Consider the following 20,540-nt stretch of genomic DNA (forward strand, 5'->3'; position numbering starts at 1 on the left):
ACAGCCCCCATATAACATAGCTCAGCAAAGCAAAACAGGGCCAGTGATAACACTGACTGGTAGGCAGCTGTTTATTTTCCTACACATGGGTTTGAATGTGCATATGCAGGGCTCTACGCATATATAGAGCATACGCGCATATATGTGGCATGTTCATGCATGTGCACATGTATGCACTTACCTGGGATTGATGTGTTTTTAGAAACTGAGAAACAACCTTATTTTATTGGAGATCTGTCCATAAAGACTCAAACTCTCTCTCTAGCTGCCGGTGCTTTGTGTGTGTGTGTGTGTGAGGGTGTGCATTTGTAAGTGTAGGGCTAGGGGAGCTGTCCACCTTGTATGTGGTGCTGAACTTTGCGCACGATTGCTTGGTAACATGAGCTACTGTACGTCGTCTGCTCGACATTAGCTTGGTAACGTAAGTGCCGTCATGTTAACGTTAGCCGCCTCAGTTAAACCTTGCGACGCCTCGTTAGATGAAGCTTGCGAATCCCCCTGGCCGGATTCCTCTTTCTCCTAGTCTATTTTTCGCTCAAAATTCAAATGAATGGGCAAATGCGAGTGAAATGGTCGCACGGTATGTAGCCGTTTGTCTCCATCACTTTTCCCCCCCAACTCAGATTTATGGTTGATACAACCATAATAATAATATAATTAATATGATTATTGTAAGAATTATTAAAAATACCTGATTATGAGAGAACATTTCTCTTTAAAAGGCTGTTACAATGCATGTAGCCTATATGGATGGAATATTGTTGATATGGCACACCAGTTAACGAGACCATTTCAAACTGGCACGTCATGTCAAAAAGGTTGCCGACCCCTGCTCTAGAGTCTAATGCTAGCCACTGACATTCGAGAACTCTTTTTGAAACCTTGTTGTCCAAACTCTGGTAATACTTGGCTCTGGCAGACACACACACACACACACACAGACAGAGATAGAGAGAGCAGTGGAGTAGATCGGGGAGGAGAAATGTCTATGTCTTTCTCTCTCCCTCCCTCTCGGACTGAGAGCAGTGGACACAACCAGGCTGGATAAGCTGGTCAGGAAGGCCAGCAGCGTGGTTGGGGTGGAGCTGGACTCTCTAGCGAGGGTGGCGGAGAGGAGGAGCCTTGCTAAGCTCCAGGCCATCAGGGAAAACCCCACCCACCCGCTATACACAGACTTGGCTGACAGGAGGAGCATGTTCAGTGCTAGGCTCACAATACCCAAATGCAGCACTGACCGGCACAGGAAGTCCTTCATTCCAACAGCCATCAGACTATACAATGCATCACTGTGCCTCACTGCATCACTGAGCACAGAGCGGCAGCTCAATAGTGGCAGGAGGCCGCGACTAGCGGCCTCCAGGCTCCAAAACAGGGGGCTGCCAGACATTGACCTTGGATTAATAGGAACCCAAGGAGGACAATACACTACCTGAAGCATACTGCACCTTATGTGACACTGTGAATACTGTGAATATATATTTCATTTAGTTAGATAGTTAAATTATATTGACCAAATTGTTTACACTGCTGTGTTGTTTTTTTACTACCTGTACCCCCCCCCCCTTCCCCCATGCTCAGTATATTTTTACTGTATTTATTTCTGTATATTTTATTTCATTTTTATTCTATTTTACTCTACTCTTATCCTAGGCAACTTGATTGATTTGTGTTATTATTCTAATTCGTGACCTGTCCTGTCTAAATGTTTAAATGTTGGGCGATTTGCAGTGTCAAATTTCCCACGGGATAATAAAAGTATTTCTATTCTATTCTATTCTTGGTAACCAATGTTATTGGTTATGAATTGGGATTTGAAAGCATTCCTAGCGCTTCTATGACTGGGCGAAAGTGTGTGCATTTTTGGCTAGAGAGGAATGGCGAGAGACATTGACTGACTGCTTGGCGTACTATATAACTGGTTATGAAATGTGAATAGTCAGTGGATGACAACATTCCTTGCGCTTTATCTATACAACAGAGATGAGAGCCGAGATGAGAGATTGAGTGACTACTTCCAATGGTATCACTTTGGGACAGATCTATGAGGAAAGCAAGCCGGTACAAAGCATAACGGTAAATGATTTTCATTTATGATTCATGTTCATAGACATAAACCGTATCTGGGCAAAACAAACAAACACTGGAATACAGTGCAAGAGTACCTGCATAAATGTGTGCCTTCCACAAACAGATCAGTGTATCAGTGTACAGAGTTCCCCATCAATACAACAAATAAAAAGTATTGGGATAATTTGATTTAGTAGTTTTTGTATTAAAGAAAATATTGTATGCAGCATAGACTGTATAATAATTTCATAGTTACTAGGTTTAGTGTACGTGTTTCACTGCAGTTGATGATAACTCTAATAGTGGGCAGTCCTGACGTTGCAGGGTGAGTGTTCTTCAGAGCTTCTACTGCTAGAGCTCACTCACTGCGATCATGTGCATTCACTTTCACTTAAATTTTTTACACATTCAACCTAAAATGAAATAATATAGAAAAAATGATAATTAAGCATTATGAATATCTAGTTAATTTAAAATAAGTGGCTATCCGGCTAACCGGTGTGTGAATAGTGTAATTGCAAGTTCAGGGTCCTCCCAAAAATAATGACCGGTGTAAACACAAGTTAAGAACAACAGGGTCCTCCCAAGAATAACTAGTGTAAACAACAGGGTCCTCCCAAGATAATAACTAGTGTAAACAACAGGATCCTCCCAAGAGAATAACTAGTGTAAACAACAGGATCCTCCCAAGAGAATAACTAGTGTAAACAACAGGGTCCTGCCAAGATAATAACTAGTGTAAACAACAGGATCCTCCCAAGAGAATAACTAGTGTAAACAACAGGATCCTCCCAAGAGAATAACTAGTGTAAACAACAGGGTCCTCCCAAGAGAATAACTAGTGTAAACAACAGGGTCCTCCCAAGAGAATAACTAGTGTAAACAACAGGGTCCTCCCAAGAGAATAATTAGTGTAAACAACAGGGTCCTCCCAAGAGAATAACTAGTGTAAACAACAGGGTCCTCCCAAGAGAATAACTAGTGTAAACAACAGGGTCCTCCCAAGAGAATAACTAGTGTAAACGCAAGTTAAGAAACAACACGGTCCTCCAAAAGAATAACTAGTGTAAACGCAAGTTAACACATTCGGGGGCCATTGGGATTGGACTATGAGGCCCGCTTGAGGCCAGATTTTCAGTTTTCACTGTGCGTGAGGTTGTTTGTAGAGCGAAATCTATATTTTATATTATTGCTATGTGGCCATTGTCAATTGACAGTATAAACCTTCCCTTCAATATGCCATAAAGAATTTTCTTTTTCATCAATACGTTCCCGTTTTATAGCGTCGTGAATATGAACTATATACCGCAATGGTCTGGGGTAATTCCTGCAAAGCTAGTTATAGGGCGCTAAGCTAATAACGCGATGGCGTTTCGGCCCTACACAAGCTAGAGTTAAAAATCTAAATGCATATGATCGGTATCATGTTCCACCATGAATGCATGAAAAGGGGGGGGGGGAGAAGTCGTTTCCGATTATTGATTACCAATAACGGCATTAGTTATTGCAACATCATACGCTGACCGGGTGGATCAGATCAGACTGAAATTGACGTCAAATCGCTCTTACCTGTGGCCGGTTGGATTCCAAAAATAATTTCCCAGTTATTTGATCGCCACCTGGTAGATTGATATGTCCATTGGCTGATGCTATATTCCTTTACTGCATACTGAATTCGGCGTCGCAAAAAGTATTCCAAGGCGATCTGGTGAAGCCATAGCTTTGTTGTAGCCAGCGGGTACATTTTTATTTGTTTGTCATGACAAACCAATTACATAATCCAACATATGTGTAAAGGCACAACATATTCCAGTTAACGGTATATTTTTGAAATGTGAATTGAAAATGGGGGACCCTGATGTAAACAAGACAAACGTCTTTCTCAGGTCTGCATCCCCTTAACAATTGTGTGTATTGAGCCGTACTGTATTGTACCCATTCTGCAATCTGTTAAATAAAGTTTTCATTCATTCATTCAGTCAATACTTCCATGCGTATAAATTGAGGAAGCGAGCGAGTCCGCGGCGCGCGCGGCAGAGCGGTGGATAGGGGGGCGGGTCACGTGGGGGTCGCGGGCAATCAGAGGAACCCGGAAACCGAATTCCGTTGCGGAAAGGATACACACAACCCGGAGCGAAAAAAAAGTGACACCGGGTCTGCAACAGGGGAAACTGCATTATCGAGACAGCGCCAATACCAGGATCTGGCCGGTACACGACAATGACAAATGTGTTGTTTCTGTTTTTCTTTTTGACATAGTTGCGGAACACGGAACAAGTTAACAACTCACCACTGTCTACAGCCCCCGCATCATACTGTAGCCTAGCCAGTCTCTTGAAACACTGCTATCTTCAAACTTCCATTCCTCCCGAAACTTTCTTTTGTTGGGTGGTGCCGCTCATCCTTTTCGTCTGAGAACACCGCGGTGGGTTTTCTTTTTAGTGGCCGGCTTACTCCTTCCATTAACGTTATTATGCTAACGTTAGCTAATCGGTATAGCAGGCGTGCTTAACGTTAGTGCAAGCAGGTGGTGGATGTGACGTCGGTAAACAAGGAGAGAATTGACGCGCGAGGGCTGAAAAAAAGGCAACTGTCGTAAGACTCGTGTTTTCTGACATGCGTTTCTACTATCAAGTATTATTACATTTTCATATAACAGGCTGACGGACTCCGGTAGAGCCGTCGCGCCTCCGCTAACCCTTCAATAAGCTTTGTGGTCCGGGCATAAATGTGTCCATAAATCCATTTATTTAGATCCAACAGTCTGAATGTATCTTGCGATTATTATACATTTCTCTCGAGTCGCTGCATGCGTCCTGCTATTATTGCTCGCCATGACTCTGCTTGGCGCAGCAGGAAAAAAAATCCCTTTTTCATGATATTTGACGCCTCCGATTGGCTCAATTTAGTTTCAATCTGTATGCATCTACAAATCATATTATACCAGGTAGCCAATTGACGGGAAATCTGTCAGACTCCGAATCAAATTGACGGAATTCCGTCTCAAGACGGAACGCTTTAATGCCTGTGTGTTAAGAAACAACAGGGTCCTCCCAATATAATGACCAGTGTAAACAACAGGGTCCTCCCAAGATAATAACTAGTGTAAACGCAAGTTAAGAAACAACATGGTCCTCCCAATATAATGACCAGTGTAAACGCAAGAATAACTAGTGTAAACACAAGTTAAGAAACAACACAGTCCTCCAAAATAATAACCAGTGTAAACACAAGTTAAGAAACAACAGGGTCCGCCCAAGAGAATAACTAGTGTAAACAACAGGTGCAATGCAAGTGTAAACAGTGTAAATGCAAGTTAAGAAACAACAGGGTCCTCCCAAAAGAATAACTAGTGTGAATGCAAGTTAAGAAACAACAGGGTCCTCCCAAAATAATAACCGGTGTAAACGCAAGTTAAGAAACAACAGGGTCCTCCCAAGAGAATAACTAGTGTAAACAACAGGATCCTCCCAAGATAATAACTGATTGATTGATCAAACATTTTATTAACAGATTGCAGAATGGGTACAATACAGTACAGCTCAATACACACAATTGTTAAGGGGATGCAGACCAGAGAAAGACTTTCATCTAGTTTACATCAGGGTCCCCCATTTTCAATTAATCATAACATATATGACATACATGACATACAGATAGACAGCACTGCTACATCTAGACATTTATGACATACCATTATCTACAAATGCAGTACTGTTTGTGATACAAAAATAGTCTAAAAAAAGAGAGTATATGAGGGGGAAGAAACTGTACATTGGAGGAGGTTTGGGTGTGGTGGGGTTTGGTAGGCCGGGTGGGGGTAACTGTACATTGGAGGGGGTTGAACTAGTCAAACGCAAGTTAAGAAACAACAGGGTCCTCCCAAAATAATTACATTTAACATGCTTTACATCCTCGCCATTCCTGTATGCCCACGTCGCGGTAAAAACATTAACTAACGTTAGCTGCTAACACTAATGCTAACTAAGCTAAATAGCTCAAAGGCACAGGAGAATCGGTTTCGTGGAGTTCCAATAGTGAGGGAGGTAGGGGGGGGGCTGAGCCCGTCTCTCTCTCTGTACGTTCAATGATGAAGATCAATGAAGTAGCTAAAAGGTACACTATAAAAACTAACTGGATAGTTGATAATAAATATTTCACTTCATTAGCAAAAATATTGTAAAATCATTAAGTATACATTTACTATAGGCTACTATTTTTTACATGGATTAGGCTAATTTGCTTTAACAATCCTGATTCCTGAGCCTATTTTATTCAAAAGGAAGATATTGATTTAAATATGTACGGTATACAGCCTATATATAAACATTTATTGTAATCGTATCTCCTGTGCTAGCACAAGCACTACCATAGCGTGGAGTGGAGAGATAACAACACAATAATTCATGGAGCTATACTAAAAAGCTATTTATAATTTTTGGCCGGTAAAAAATCTCTGGCTGGTATTTTTTAAATCTAAAGCTAAACAGTTAATTTTGTCCCCTGTTTTTCAGCATTTAGCTACAGGCATGGATACATTGTATGTAATGATAAACAACACAGTAGCTATAATGAGTCAATAGATAAAAAGCAGTAATGGCATGTAGGTTACACACCCTACTCATGTACAGTAGGCATCCACACTACACAGCATTTATAGACATAAATAAACTTCATGGTATTCAAACTCTGGGTATTCAGTAGGTGGTGTCAAAGAGGCAACTACCCATGTGACCAGAGGATACTAGTAAAACATTTTGAAACATTCAATTGCACATAGAATCAATTGTTAAATAAATTAAATTGTTTAGATTAATCGACTAATCGATAAAATAATCGACAGATTAATCTGTAACAAAATAATCGTTAGTGACAGTGCTATCTGGAAGTAATGACTAATTCAACAAGATCACATACTGTATGCAAGCTAGTATTTGCTAAACTATAATTAGGTTTGCAGTAGTCGGCTAAACAAATGACAACAGGAAGAAAATAATTTGGTCCATTTTCAAACATGTTTTGCTTTGCATGTTTCAAATGAGACACGTGTGGCATGCTTGTAGTAAGGAATCAAATAGTGCCGGTAAATGAGCTAGGAAAATGTATCAAAAACTGTCAGAATCAGGCAATAGTAATACAGAGTTTGCTTCCAAGTAGGGTTGAAATGAAGGGTTGGGTTGAAACAATACAATTGACTTCCATGTCGATTAGCCGTTTGCATTTTGGCCTCCTATTCAGAGTAATGACTCTTTCAACCTGAGGAGGGCAGCAATACACACCTCCAGCTTGATGTCAGAATTCCAAGCAGGAAACTCCAGACTTTTCCGAGATGCAGTTATCTGACTGGCGGTATATTCTATGAACAACATTGTTTTAACATGTTTGTAATGAACTGAAGATTGATTACAGACAACTGAAGCTAGATTCTCATCAATACCAGAGTGGTAGCCTAACTCAGCATAGTTTCTCAGCATATATTGTGCTAGATAAACTATGTATTTTACATATCTATGGTTTCAGAGCCATAGTCTTGTATCTCATCCTGTATACATACACTTGCAGTAGTTCTTAGTTCCATCTATTACTTATTTTCACAATTCTCTTATATACTTTGATTCTATTGTCACCATGTATGCATATATATATGCTCACTACATTTTTATTACATTACTATTGCTCCAACTCCGCCCACTACAAACATGGGAACTCTCTAACCCCTGTCCCCATCTCCCCATCTCTCTGAGTGGTTGTCTCGTAGTGTTGACCAAGGTGGTGGATGTCTCGGGGTGATGGCCAAGATTGCAGTGACTGTTCTACAGTATCCCTACTTTGGTTATGTGCACCATTGAGGTCATGGATCAGCTTTATACCGTCTTCTGTACGACCTACAACGTCTAAACCATGCCTGTTCTAGTTCATTGCTGGGTTAAGTACTTCTATTCTATTCACATATATGCATTGCTTACTACATGTATCTATTGCTATGTCCGCCCATCACAAACACGCAAACTGTCTAAGGCCTGTCTCCCTGTGCGTGGATGTCTCGTGGTGATGACCGGAGTGGTGGACGTCCCGTGGTACATTATATTCCTTAATCAAATATTTATTTGACCATTCGAGAGAGAGAATTATCATGCGAGTACGTGCATCCAAGCCAACTGCTGTTTTTTTAACACATTGAGCACTAGGGGTCGTTGTTTACCTTCTGGGTAGAAGGCCAGCACTCTGTTCAATGGGGATAAAACCAAACTTGTGAGTGCTTAAAATATATGAAATATTATAGCTATGGATCTAATAACACTGTCGATTGTCAGTGAGTTGCTTCTGGTCAACATGCAAAAAACTGATTATTTTTTCATCCGTACATTTCCGTTTTATACCACTTTGAATATGAGTATAGTTTGGGTGATTCTTAGTAATCCCAGGAAAAGACGCGAAAATAGCCCTTTAGTGAAATCCAGTTATGTTGTCATTTTTCGCCTGATTATCGAATCTTCCTGAAATCAACGCTAGATTATCGTTATTATCCTTCGTTATTATCCTTACCCCCCCCCCCCCCCCCCCACGCCACCAACGGTAAACAGCCACACACAGTCCACACAGACAGCTTCGATCACGGGAGAAAAAAATATCAGATCAACGCAAGATTGGATATATAGTGTCCTTACCTTGTCTCTGATGTAATGCAAAAAGATTAATCCAATTCCTGATCGCCATTCCAAATGTTGATCACGTTTATTGATTGAACGTTATATGTCCAAAAGGCATAATCCAGGCCGCTCCGAGTCTCCCCAAACTCTGTGTTATAACGTTAGTCATGCCGGAGTAGGAATACCCCGCCAGGACTTGTTATATCACTGCACAGCCCAAGGGGGAGGTATTTCAATGATGAGCAATACCGGCTGGAAGGCGTAGGCGGCAGTATTTGCCCTTTGCGAGCTCAGACCCATTCCCAATGATAACATCAGGCTGGATGGATGAAAAATGTATAGATATAGCTAATAAAAGAAATAACGATTAAAACCCGAGATTTCTCGTGATTGGTGCTCAACGCATGGCGAGTTAACCCGACTTTTTCTAGGATTGGCACTGAATGAGTTAAGAAACGTCTTTAATTTTTTTTTACACAAACGTTTCTGTGCGCGACAGATTTCAGATGTGCACGGGAGCGTTTGGCCATGTTAGAGGGAACATTGTCTGGGAGTGTTGCATTTAGTTATTTTACATTTTATTTTGGATTTCATGGTGTTTTTTGTTTTGTTCTTGATTTATTGTGATGTTTCTTCTTGACTTAACATGTGTTATCGGGCCTTACACATTTAATAATTGTTTTAAAATTCAGAATAACAATATACTACAATGATACACCTTTGCCATATAAAAATTAGGGATGCACGATATATCGGTGACCATATCAGTATCGGCTGATGATAGTGATTTTTTCATATATCAGTATCGGTCCAATGATCAAAACTGGGCAGATATATATCGGTAAACATATATCGGGTGGTGATAGTGATTTGTTTATTGATCGCATCGGTCTGATGTCTAGCTGCTGTTGTGCATTAATGTGTTTGGGTAATGTTACTTGCATGTGACAATGAAGCAGCACAGGATTGTGGGCTAACATCGTTTCAGTATCTACAAAAATATGATGTACAAAATTTGATTATCATAGAAATTTGTTTTATTTGTACATTATATCGATCAAAATGTTAATATCGGTTATCGATATAAATATTTTTTTAACATTGGCGATGTGCCCATGTTTTCCATGACTGTGAACTCTGACATCTTCCCTTACACAACCCTGATGCTTTTAACCTTGTGAAGGGTGATAAGTGCACTCTCCAGATAAGAGAGGACATCTGGGCTGGCAGTAATAATTACCTGGTTCGCCTGGTGCACCACGAGTCCTCCAGGACAAAATAGTCCACCCCCAGCTTCATCAGGTTCCTCTTCACCGTCTCGCCAGACATACGGCTGTACATGGAGTACACCAGTTTGGTCCTCTCCCTGGGAGCAAAGACCACAACATGATCCTTTCACAACACTGCCAGAATGGAAGAGAGAAGGCAAACAAGTGCCCGAGGGTGCACTGTTTTGAATATTTGGACTAGCTATTGTTCAAGCATTGCAAAAAAGAAACAACCGTTTTTATTTTTTAAATAAATGCCCTTTAATTGGTTGATGAATGTTATATTTGCACTGAAAGATATAGTTTAGACTAAGGCAGGGCCGTTAACGCATTTACCGGGCTAAGTTAACGGCGGACTCTTATCGCGCGATATAATAATTACCGCCATGAATCTATTCTCAAAATTGGGTCTGGGAGCCAATTACATTAGCTGATGTACCGTAAATCCTCTAATAGTGGAGGGTATTCAAATAGAGGACGGGCCTCTTATAATCTTTTTTATTTCTTTTTCGTGCAGTGATATAGAATGAGATAAACTCTTGCCAATGCAAATTAAGTGCTGCCTTTCTCTACCGTTCCCGCTACACCGACTACATTAACGTTGGCGTTAGCATTAGCGTTAGCTAACGTTGTCATCATAGCTAGATCTGTGGTGTCGGCTGGATGACGTTGGCTTCGTTTGCAAACGCTAGTTAACGTTCGCTATCTATATGGCGTTGGCAGGCGGGGCTGGCATTGTCCAGTTGACACATTACAGATCATGATGCTATGATAGCGTTAGCTAAAGCCTGCATGTCAACTCGATTAGACTCAGACGGTACCACACGCAAAATGGTCCGTGCGGGCCCGCAACCTGTATAGACAGTTCTAACGTCAGTGTGTGAATTACGTTAATCCACCACAGTTTCACAATTACTCAACTGCACTCAATATTTAAATACCAACGTTAGTCTAAATAAATGTAGACAGACAATGTACGTATTAAAAAAATAGAATGGATTATGTCCATGAGTGTCATTTTTTGAAAATAAGGCCTGCCTCTTATATAAGCCTCTCTCTACTAAAGGCCGGGTGCTCTTTGCAGGTGAGGTAAATACAAGACCCGTCCAATATTAGAGGATTTAAATTGTAAAACAATTTATTAAACACAAGTACATCTTATTGAACATTATTTTGATATTTCATTACCAATTATCATAGCAAAACAGCTTTTTCAAACAGTCTGTAATGCATTTTGGAAACGGGAGATGGGCTCATGGTGTAATGGGCCACCTGGCCTGAGAAACGTAAGGAGGAAAGAAAAAGTAAGGACTTACTTCTGGTCATTATTTGGGTAGAACACACATATTTTGAATGCCTTCGGCAGACTTCAAATGAGCCATTTTAATCTAGATTAACTCCAGGATTGCAGATAGATTAATCTACATTAAAAAATTGTATCTATGCCCACCTCTAGTTTAGACACCGTCTCATTGAACTGAGATATTCAAATTAGAATTATAAAACATTTAAAATAAATATAATTTTTATTTTAAATGTATTCTAATTCTAATTTGAATATTCAAATTAATTTAATATAATATTCAATTGAGTACCTCAAAGGAAGAACCATATAAGTCTGTTTGATGTTTTCAGAGAAATTATATTTTCTAACTTTATTATCTAAAGATGGTAAGTTAGAGTGTTGTGTTCATTCAGTTAAAACAGTACAATGTTTTGTACAGCAGACATGTAAGAGGTGTTTGTTGACGATGTTGTTGTTGTCATTGTTATTATTTATTGTTTATTTTTATTTCTTTTAATTTTACTTAATTTCTTTTAGCAATTTTTTTTCCTGTATTTATGTTTAATTATTTAAATGTTTTATTTATGTGTATTATGTATGTTTGTTGTCGCTCTCCTTGGGAGGGATGGGGTGGGGTTAGGGATAGGAATGGGGAATGAAATGGAAGATGTAGAATTTGAATGTATAATAGGAATGTATACATTTGCATAAATAAAAAATAAAAGAAAACAGTACAAGGGCTCTCTAAAACATTTCAAAATGGATTTATATTAGGGATGCTCGATATTGGCTTTTTTACCGATACCGATATACTGATATTGTCCAACTCTTAATTTCCGATACCGATATCAACCGATACCAATATATGCAGAGTTCCCCCCCCCCCCCCCCAAAAAAACTGAATAATTTCAGGTAATTAACATTACATATGTCTTAAGCAGGAGAAAAAACAACCAGGTGCTCAAAAGGGAGAACTTGGTTAGCTCAGTTCAATATAGGTTAAGGTGCTCTTGGATCACCGGGAATGCAGAGTTCAGAGAAGAGAGTCGATCCAGGCACTCAGAAAGATGTAAAATCCAGAGGGAAGATGGTTAAAAGGCCTTTATTAAAGGTGGCTAAGTCATTTAAAATCTAATCAACATGTTTCGACCATAGCTGTCTTCATCAGGATTCATCTAATAACTTATTCATCTAATCCTGATGAAGACCGCTATGGTCGAAACATGTTGATTAGATTTTAAATGACTTAGCCACCTTTAATAAAGGCCTTTTAACCATCTTCCCTCTGGATTTTACATCTTTCTGAGTGCCTGGATCGACTCTCTTCTCTGAACATTACATATGTCTTGTTGTGGAATTAACATAACATTATGCATACTTTTGACAATAAATAAAATCAGAATTTGTTCTTACCGGTACTTGCTTGCCTGGGTAAATAAAGGTTATAGAAATGTAAAAAAAATATATATATTTTCCGATGTCACATTTTAATGCCAATATCGGCCGATAATATCGGTAGGCCGATAATATTGGACATCCCTAATTTATATGGTTCTTCAGTTAAATTATGAAAATAATTGTTAGTTGCAGCCCTAATTTGGACACTCTGGGTTGCTACAGGCTAGGGCGTTATCAAACAGATGTGAATGGTCTTTTCTTTTGTGTGACATAATCTTGGCTTGGTAATAACGCTGCAGTGGGAAGAGAGCTCTCTCTACTGACCTCAGACCAGCATCTTCATAGTGGGGGTGGTTGACAATGGGCCGGCCTGTGGACAGCTTCACACTGGCCATGGTGGGCATGGCTCCAGCAAACACTGAATCTATAAACACACACACACATACGGCAAAGTAAATATGTGGCAATAACAGGGAGGTGATGTACAGTACTGGAGTGAGCCTAGATGTTTACACTTCTAGTCCAGTCCAAAGCCTTGGCCAAGGTCATTCCAAGAGTGACAGAATGCATACAGCATCTGCATTCTACTTGAGAAGGGGAAACACGGATGTATTATTTATTATATATTGCTTAAAGGGGATATATTTAAACAATACATTTAATACAATTATTTAAGGGGGAACTATCTTATACATGCCCTTTTCCAGTGTTTAGCATTGTTTCCTAGCTATGTGGACTTATATTAATAGGATCTATGTCTCTAATTCTCATATTGGCGCATTCTTCCAATTCTCCTCTCACAATATTCACACTCACTGAACTGAGCCATCTGAAAATGAGCATATCTGTGATGTGAGAGGTTTCCCAGCTGCATAATAACGCCCGCCCCTCTGTTTGTTGCCACCAGGCCACACAGTGGTTGGAGCCCAGCCTCAAAACGGCTTAACCTGTTCCACCCGTGGAATATTTTCGCGTAAAATATATACCTAGGTAAATGGAATATTGCTCCACTTGGCCCATTTGCATATTCTTTGTATCTAGGTACATCTATGGACCTCAGGGAATGTATTCACAGTGTCAGAAATATTGTGTCTATTACTAGGCTTGCTTAAATTGTGATGAAACAAAGGAGAATATGAATTATGATTTTTCTTTGAATCTTTGACAGTGAATAACACCATGATAATAATGACCAAACTTAAAAAACTGCCACTGATCTTGTTCAGTACCTTCTTGAGATCATGTGTACAAAGAAATCTAAGGAAATTAATAAAAGGAAGATGATTAAACAGAAGGTTCTGTAGATACAGTACTGAATTCTCCCATCCGGATCAATGCAATTTGAAATATTATTATAGAATATAGAATTTGGTGCTTATAAATTACCTTATTATAGCCATATGTGTACTTATGCATGCTATAGAAGCGGGCTGAAAAATGATTATCTTATTTCCTGATCGCACACACACACATACACACATATGGCACACGCTGATATATAGGTGAAAATAGCTCTGATTATCCCAAGACTGGTAAAATAGATTCGTTACCTCAGATCAGATGTTCTCCAAAAAGATTATTCCAATTCCTGATCGCCATTCCAAATATCGATTGCGTTTATTGATCCAACGCTGGGTACTGGAAACACATATTAGCCGCTGTTCTGATGGTGGGCGATGACTGCAGTAGGCTCGGATTACAAGCCTGACAAGTAAAATGTGGAAGCAGGACTTTTTTTTCTCCATGCGTTTCATTCAATCCAATCCAATGGGGTGCAGTACTATCCGGAGAGACGATAGGGGGCGGTATTTTCCCTGTTCGAGCTCAGACAGATCCCCACTGGTAACGTGAGGCTAGATTGATGAAACATGAATGGAAATCGATAATACAAAAAATAACGATTAAAAACGAGATCTCTCGTCGGCTGGTACTGAAAGTGTTAATACACGTAGAAATGTTGTCTAACAAAAATAAACACGAAATGCCTTCAGGGTTATGATTTTCTGAAGATTTACCCTGTCTATACTGCCCAGTTTGTAAAAGTTGTTTTTATTCTTGGGTGTGGGCTAGCCAGGCAGGGAAGTAAATAATTAATAAAAAAAAATTATTTGTGCTTCCTGTGTGTTCAAAACAAGGGAAGACAAATAATTAAAATTAGATTTGCACAATTATTATAATTTTCTTTTACACACAGGAAGTCATAAAATAGTTGAAATATACACAATAGATCCCCTTTAAATATGTCTGGCTGTCCAGTAAGTGGGTCAGGGGTGATGACATCACCACTTACTGGGATGGGTGTTTTCTTGGATCCAGTCCAGCAGCTCCTCCTGGGGCATGTTGCTGAACTCTCCCATGATGCCCCACTGGGCCTGCAGGTTCACCACACCCTGGATGGCCATGATGAACACAACGGCAAATACCACCATGTGAAGCTTTAACCTCTCACTGATCCAACCAAACATCTGAAAGGGAGAAAGTGAGAGAGAAAGAGAGAAAGAGTGTGAGAGAGGGAAAGAGTGAGACAAAAGAGAGCGAAAGAAAGACAGAAGGAGAGAGAAAGAGTGTGAAAGAGATAGAGAGAGAGGGACACAGCGAGAGAGAGAGAGAGAGAGAGAAATCAGCATCATGGAGGAAAGACTGGCAGAAGTGATCAAACATTTTCATGTTGAAGATGGGTCACAGAATGTCAGACTACGGTAAAAAAAAATCCAAGAAGATTTTGTTCAAAACAAACCGATCAGCGAGATCAAAAACAGAGAGCAAAAACATTAGGTGTGGCCAAATCAACCGCTTGGTAAATATTTTTTTTTTATCCACTTTTTCTCCTCTTTTTCTATTTTTCTCCCATCCCAATTACCCGCTGTGCCAATTCTCCCCTCCCCTGTCTTGAACGTTGCTCGCATATGCCCCTCACTGGCCGGTTGTAGGGAGGATAGAAGCCTAACGTGTGGGAGGCTCACACTACCCCCGCTATTTCCCGTCTCTGCTGTGCAGGCGTCCCCCAACCGACCTGTAGGAGTCGCTGTCCACAACGTCCAGATTACCACCCATCGACTTCCACCCGCTAACTCTGCCAATTGAGTTAGTATGACGACTGGCCCAAGCCGGAGGCAACGCCGACAGCCGGAGTCGAACCCGGTGTCTCTTGCGTTGGTGACGAGTGCAATGTCCGCTGCGCCACCCAGCCGCCCACCGTTTGGTACATTCTTAAAAAGAAAGAATGCACTGGTGAGCTCAGCTACACCAAAAGACCTGGAAGACCACAGAAAACTGGCCAGATCAAGAACACTCCAGGAGGTAGGCGTATCTGTGTCAAAGTCAACAATCAACAATCAATCATGTAAACCAGTGGTTCTCAAACTACGGGTCGCGACGCAAATTGGGGTCGCGGGTAGGTGACAGTGGGACATTGGCATTGGCAAGTAAAAAAATATATAAAGTAAAAAATAATATTAATAATAATAATATATTTGTTTGAACACATTGGGCGCCGGGCATTGTGCCTATCATTATACCCAGTCTGCCAGCACTGTAAGCCTATGGAGATATTTACCTTCTTTGCAGGGCTATAACTTTTTTTAATATTATAGCATTATCTGCATTACTATGGCCCATTCAACATCGATTATCTATCGTTCCGGATGTGGGAACGTTATATTTTTTCATTCATACATTGTTGTGTTAATACCGTCTAGAATATAAGTATGTTTTTAAACTTTTCTGCTGTAATTCCAAAAACGCTAGTTATAGGCCCTGACGCATATGATAGATTATCGATTGGCATTTCTTTCCTATACACGCTATATTAAAAAATTCAAATGTATATGATCGGTATACATTATGCTTCATCATGCGTGAAGGAAAGGGGGGGGGGGGGTCGTTTATAATTCCTTGATAGTCAGTAACGGCTTTATTTAGTATGGGTTGATAAATGTATCAGACTGATTGCAAACAAAGGAATGGACAATCGGGCTGAAAATAACGTTAGTGTCCTCTTACCGTTCGCCGATGAGACTGGAGGAAAAAGATCCCAATTATTTGACGTCGATCTCCTAGATCCATTTCCGGTTTGTATGGCGCAATAAACGCCGAAATCATATCGATTATTGCGTTTAGAAAGCGATCCAAGGGGCGCCCCAGTGGCGAACCACATAGCGCGCTCAGCCGGCCGACCCGGTTTTGACTCCCGAACCCGTCGTTATTTGCCGAATGTCTTCCCCCCACTCTGTCTCCCATTCCTCTTTTATCTCTCCCTACTGGACTGCCCAGTAGCAATAAAGCGATAAAACGCCAAAAAATAAACATTTGAAAAAAAAAAAAAAAAAAAAAAACGATCCAAATGCACTCAAGTGTTTGTCTGGACCCACGTAACAAGATATTACTGCCGGAGGAATTTCCTCGATGCACCGATCGCCACTTCCGGTTTAGCGTGAGTGTAACTCGCCCGACCATCCACCAGGCGGCGGTATTGAGGCGTTGCAATCTCAGACAGGGTGCTGCTGCAGTCCGAAGGGAGGCTGGATGAATTATGAATGCCATGGCGAAAAAATTAAATATTGATCCCAAAAACGATTTACGCCGTTGTTGGCGTTCAACGCATGGCGGGCAATAACAACTTACGCCGTTTATGGCACACAATGTGTTAATGTTCTGGCAATATATTTTGGCTAAATATGCCTCGTTTTATAAATGTGTATTGATAACATAGTGCTGTAATTAAATTTTCTAATAAATATGCATGATCAAGTTCAACAACGTGTGCTTTTATTTTGATATTCCTTAATTCCATGTTTGAAATTACATGATACGTTAACTGGTTCTGCGCCAAAAACGAGTATACTCGTTATTGCCCGCCATGCGTTCAGCGCCAGAAACGAGTTAACTCGTTTTTGGGATCGTCATTTCGTTTATTCGCTATATCTATTCATAATTCATAGCTGCAGCCTCTGGTATACCCTTCAGACCCTGTCTGAGGTGGCAAACGGTCAACACCGCCCTCTACTGCCATGCGGAGCTATTGCATCCCATTGTAAATGGGCTGGTGTGTTTTAGGAGCCGATCTGAGGCGGTGGGGTTTAAATACTCAGGCGAGCCAGGTCTATACAACGATGGCATCAAACAGTAACCCCGCCCGCCCACTAGGGGTGGGAATCACCAGTTTCATCACGATACAATACGATATCGATTCTTTGGACAACGATACGATATTTTCCGATATCACAAAGTCTGCCACGATACGATACGATTCATGTGCCTGCGATCGATATGAGACGATATTGTATGCCCATTTAACACAATCAGTAACATTTAAATCAACAAAAAAAAAGGCAATGGAAATATCATTTGACATTTTTATTTTTGATCTCTTCCAGACATTTAAATGAAAAACAATCTATTGTTTTTAATACAAATAGACCTCCTGTTCACCGTTTTTGGTTCGTTTTTCTTTTTTTCCCGATATTAATATCCTATCACAGCGCTGTATTTTGGCTGGAAAAGGCATATTGGGAGTCAGAAGGTGCAGTACCGGCCAGATCCTGTTAGTGGGGCTATCTCGAGAATGCAGTAACCCCCCCTCCTTCCCAGTCCCTAGTGGACCTCTGCTGTTCTCTCTCTATCGCTCTATCAGCTTAGCGGCCCGCTACGACGGTCATTTCATGTATGCATGACAAGATATAATAATGATAATCTAGCGTTGATTTCAGGATGATTAAGTCAAGTCAAGTCAAGTAATTTATTTATATAGCACGTTTAAAAGCACAAGAGCCAACCAAAGTGCTGTACAATCAAAGCTTAAAATCAATGTCCTAATATAAAATACACAAATACAAAAAGGCACAGCAGGACAAGACAGTACATTCAGAGAATAGGACAGTAGGACAACACACGGATAGGGGAACACAAAGTACAGTAGCACACAGGGGACAGAGGAGCATAAGAAGAGATACAAGAGGGAGGGGGCAGGATAAAATTACATGGGAGTGTGTGAGTTAGGGTGTGGGAGAATCAGGGTTTATTGAAGGCCAGGGAATAGAAGTGGGTTTTTAGACGGGCCTTAAATGTCTCCAGCGAGGGGGCAGATCGGATCTCCAGGGGAAACTGGTTCCATAGCTTGGGGGCCACGGCCTTGAAGGAGCGATCGCCTCTCTTTTTGAGTCTGGTGCGGGGGGGGGGGGGGGGACCAGCCGAGCCTGGTTGGAGGATCTTAGTGACCTGGGTGCTGCGTAGGGGGTGATGAGCTCGGTGATGTATAGGGGTGCTGCACCCGATAGTGCCTTAAAGGTGAGGAGGAGGATTTTGAAGTCTATTCTAAGTGGGACTGGGAGCCAGTGTAGGGAGGCTAGGACTGGTGTGATGTGCTCTCTCTTTCTGGTGCCGGTAAGGAACCTAGCTGCAGAGTGCTGGACCATTTTGAGGCGGGACATGGCTGCCTGACTGATGCCAGTGTAGTCAAGGCGTGAAGTGATGAATGCATTGACTACCGTTTCCAGGTCGACGGGTGAAAGGATTGGTTTTATTTTACTGATGTTGCAGAGTTGGAAGAAGCATGACTTGACTACGGCATTTACCTGCCGGTCGAATTTAAGCTCTGGGTCAAAGATTACACCCAGGCTCTTGACGTGGGGTTTGAGGTGGGTGGAGAGTTGTCCTAGGCTGTTGGAGAGTGTTTTGGTGGAAGAGGGGGGGCCAAACAAAATGATCTCCGTTTTATTTTCATTTAGCTGTAAGAAGTTGAGGGCCATCCAGCTTTTTATGTCCCTAAGACAGTTTTTAAGAGAGTCTAGGTTAGCTGTGTCAGAGGGGTTGAGGGGAAGGTAGATTTGGGAGTCATCGGCATAAAAGTGATATGAAATGTTGTGTTTCTGGATGATTTCGGCCAGAGGGAGCATGTAGATGGAGAAGAGTATGGGGGCCAGGATGGAACCTTGGGGGACCCCATACGGTAGACTAGCTGTGGGGGAGGAGTGTCCACCCAAACTGACCGAAAAGGAGCGGCCGCTCAAGTAGGATGCGAACCAGTTTAGGGCAGACCCGCCAATACCTAGCCTGTGTTCGAGACGATCGACCAGGGTGGAGTGGTCGACCGTGTCGAACGCGGCAGAGAGGTCCAGGAGGAGGAGCATGGCACAGCTACCTGAGTCGATGGTGAGAAGCAAGTCATTGTAGATTTTGACTAGCGCTGTCTCAGTGCTGTGCCCTGCCCTGAAACCTGACTGGAATTTGTCTAGGAGGTTGTTGTGATGTAGGAAGGGGAGGAGCTGTGCCAGGACAGCCTTTTCTAAAATCTTAGATAGGAAGGGTAGTTTGGATATGGGCCTGTAATTATTGAAAAGAGCAGGGTCTAGGTTAGGTTTTTTTAGGAGGGGCTCAACCATGGCGTGCTTAAGGGAGGAGGGAACAGAGCCAGATTCCAGAGAGCTGTTTATGATAGACAAAATACTGGGGCCTACTATGTCCATGGACTCTTTTAGAAGATGGGTAGGGAGGGCATCAAGGGGGGATGTGACAGTCCGCATGCCTGCCACCAGCTCTCTGAGAGTGGTTAGAGAGATGGGTTGGAAGTTGTTCAAAAGAGCTGGGCAGGAGGGGTGGGAGGGAGGGGGAAGTGGGCAGGAGGGCTGGGCAGGAGGGGGGGGTCCGACAGGGGGGCTGGGTAGGAGGGGGGGTGGAGGAGGACGATGAGATGGCTAATCTAATGGTTTCCACCTTCCTAATGAAGAAGTTTAGGAATTCTTCACATTTGGAGGGGGAGGCATCAGGGCAGGGGGCGGGAGGAGGGGAGGTGAAAGAGTTAATGGTCGAAAAAAGGACTCTGGGATTGTGACAATTTTTGGCAATTATTTCTGAGAATTAGAAGATTAGATAATC

At 41.5% G+C, this 20,540-nt stretch overlaps 1 protein-coding gene across 1 annotated transcript in view; it reads right to left on the minus strand.

Annotated features, from left to right (window-relative positions):
• dpy19l1l (dpy-19-like 1, like (H. sapiens)) overlaps window positions 1-20,540 on the minus strand; it is a 101,974-nt gene that overhangs the window by 2,938 nt on the left and 78,496 nt on the right. Inside the window, exons 19-21 of the mRNA XM_084335751.1 lie at window positions 14,959-15,133; window positions 12,993-13,092; window positions 9,958-10,083 (exon numbers count right to left, since the gene is read on the minus strand). Coding sequence (XP_084191877.1) covers window positions 9,958-10,083; window positions 12,993-13,092; window positions 14,959-15,133 — 401 coding nt within the window. The remainder of the gene's footprint in view (window positions 1-9,957; window positions 10,084-12,992; window positions 13,093-14,958; window positions 15,134-20,540) is intronic.

The sequence above is a fragment of the Notolepis coatsorum genome (genome assembly GCF_963971535.1).
Source record: "Notolepis coatsorum genome assembly, chromosome: 19".
Taxonomy (NCBI): domain Eukaryota; kingdom Metazoa; phylum Chordata; class Actinopteri; order Aulopiformes; family Paralepididae; genus Notolepis; species Notolepis coatsorum.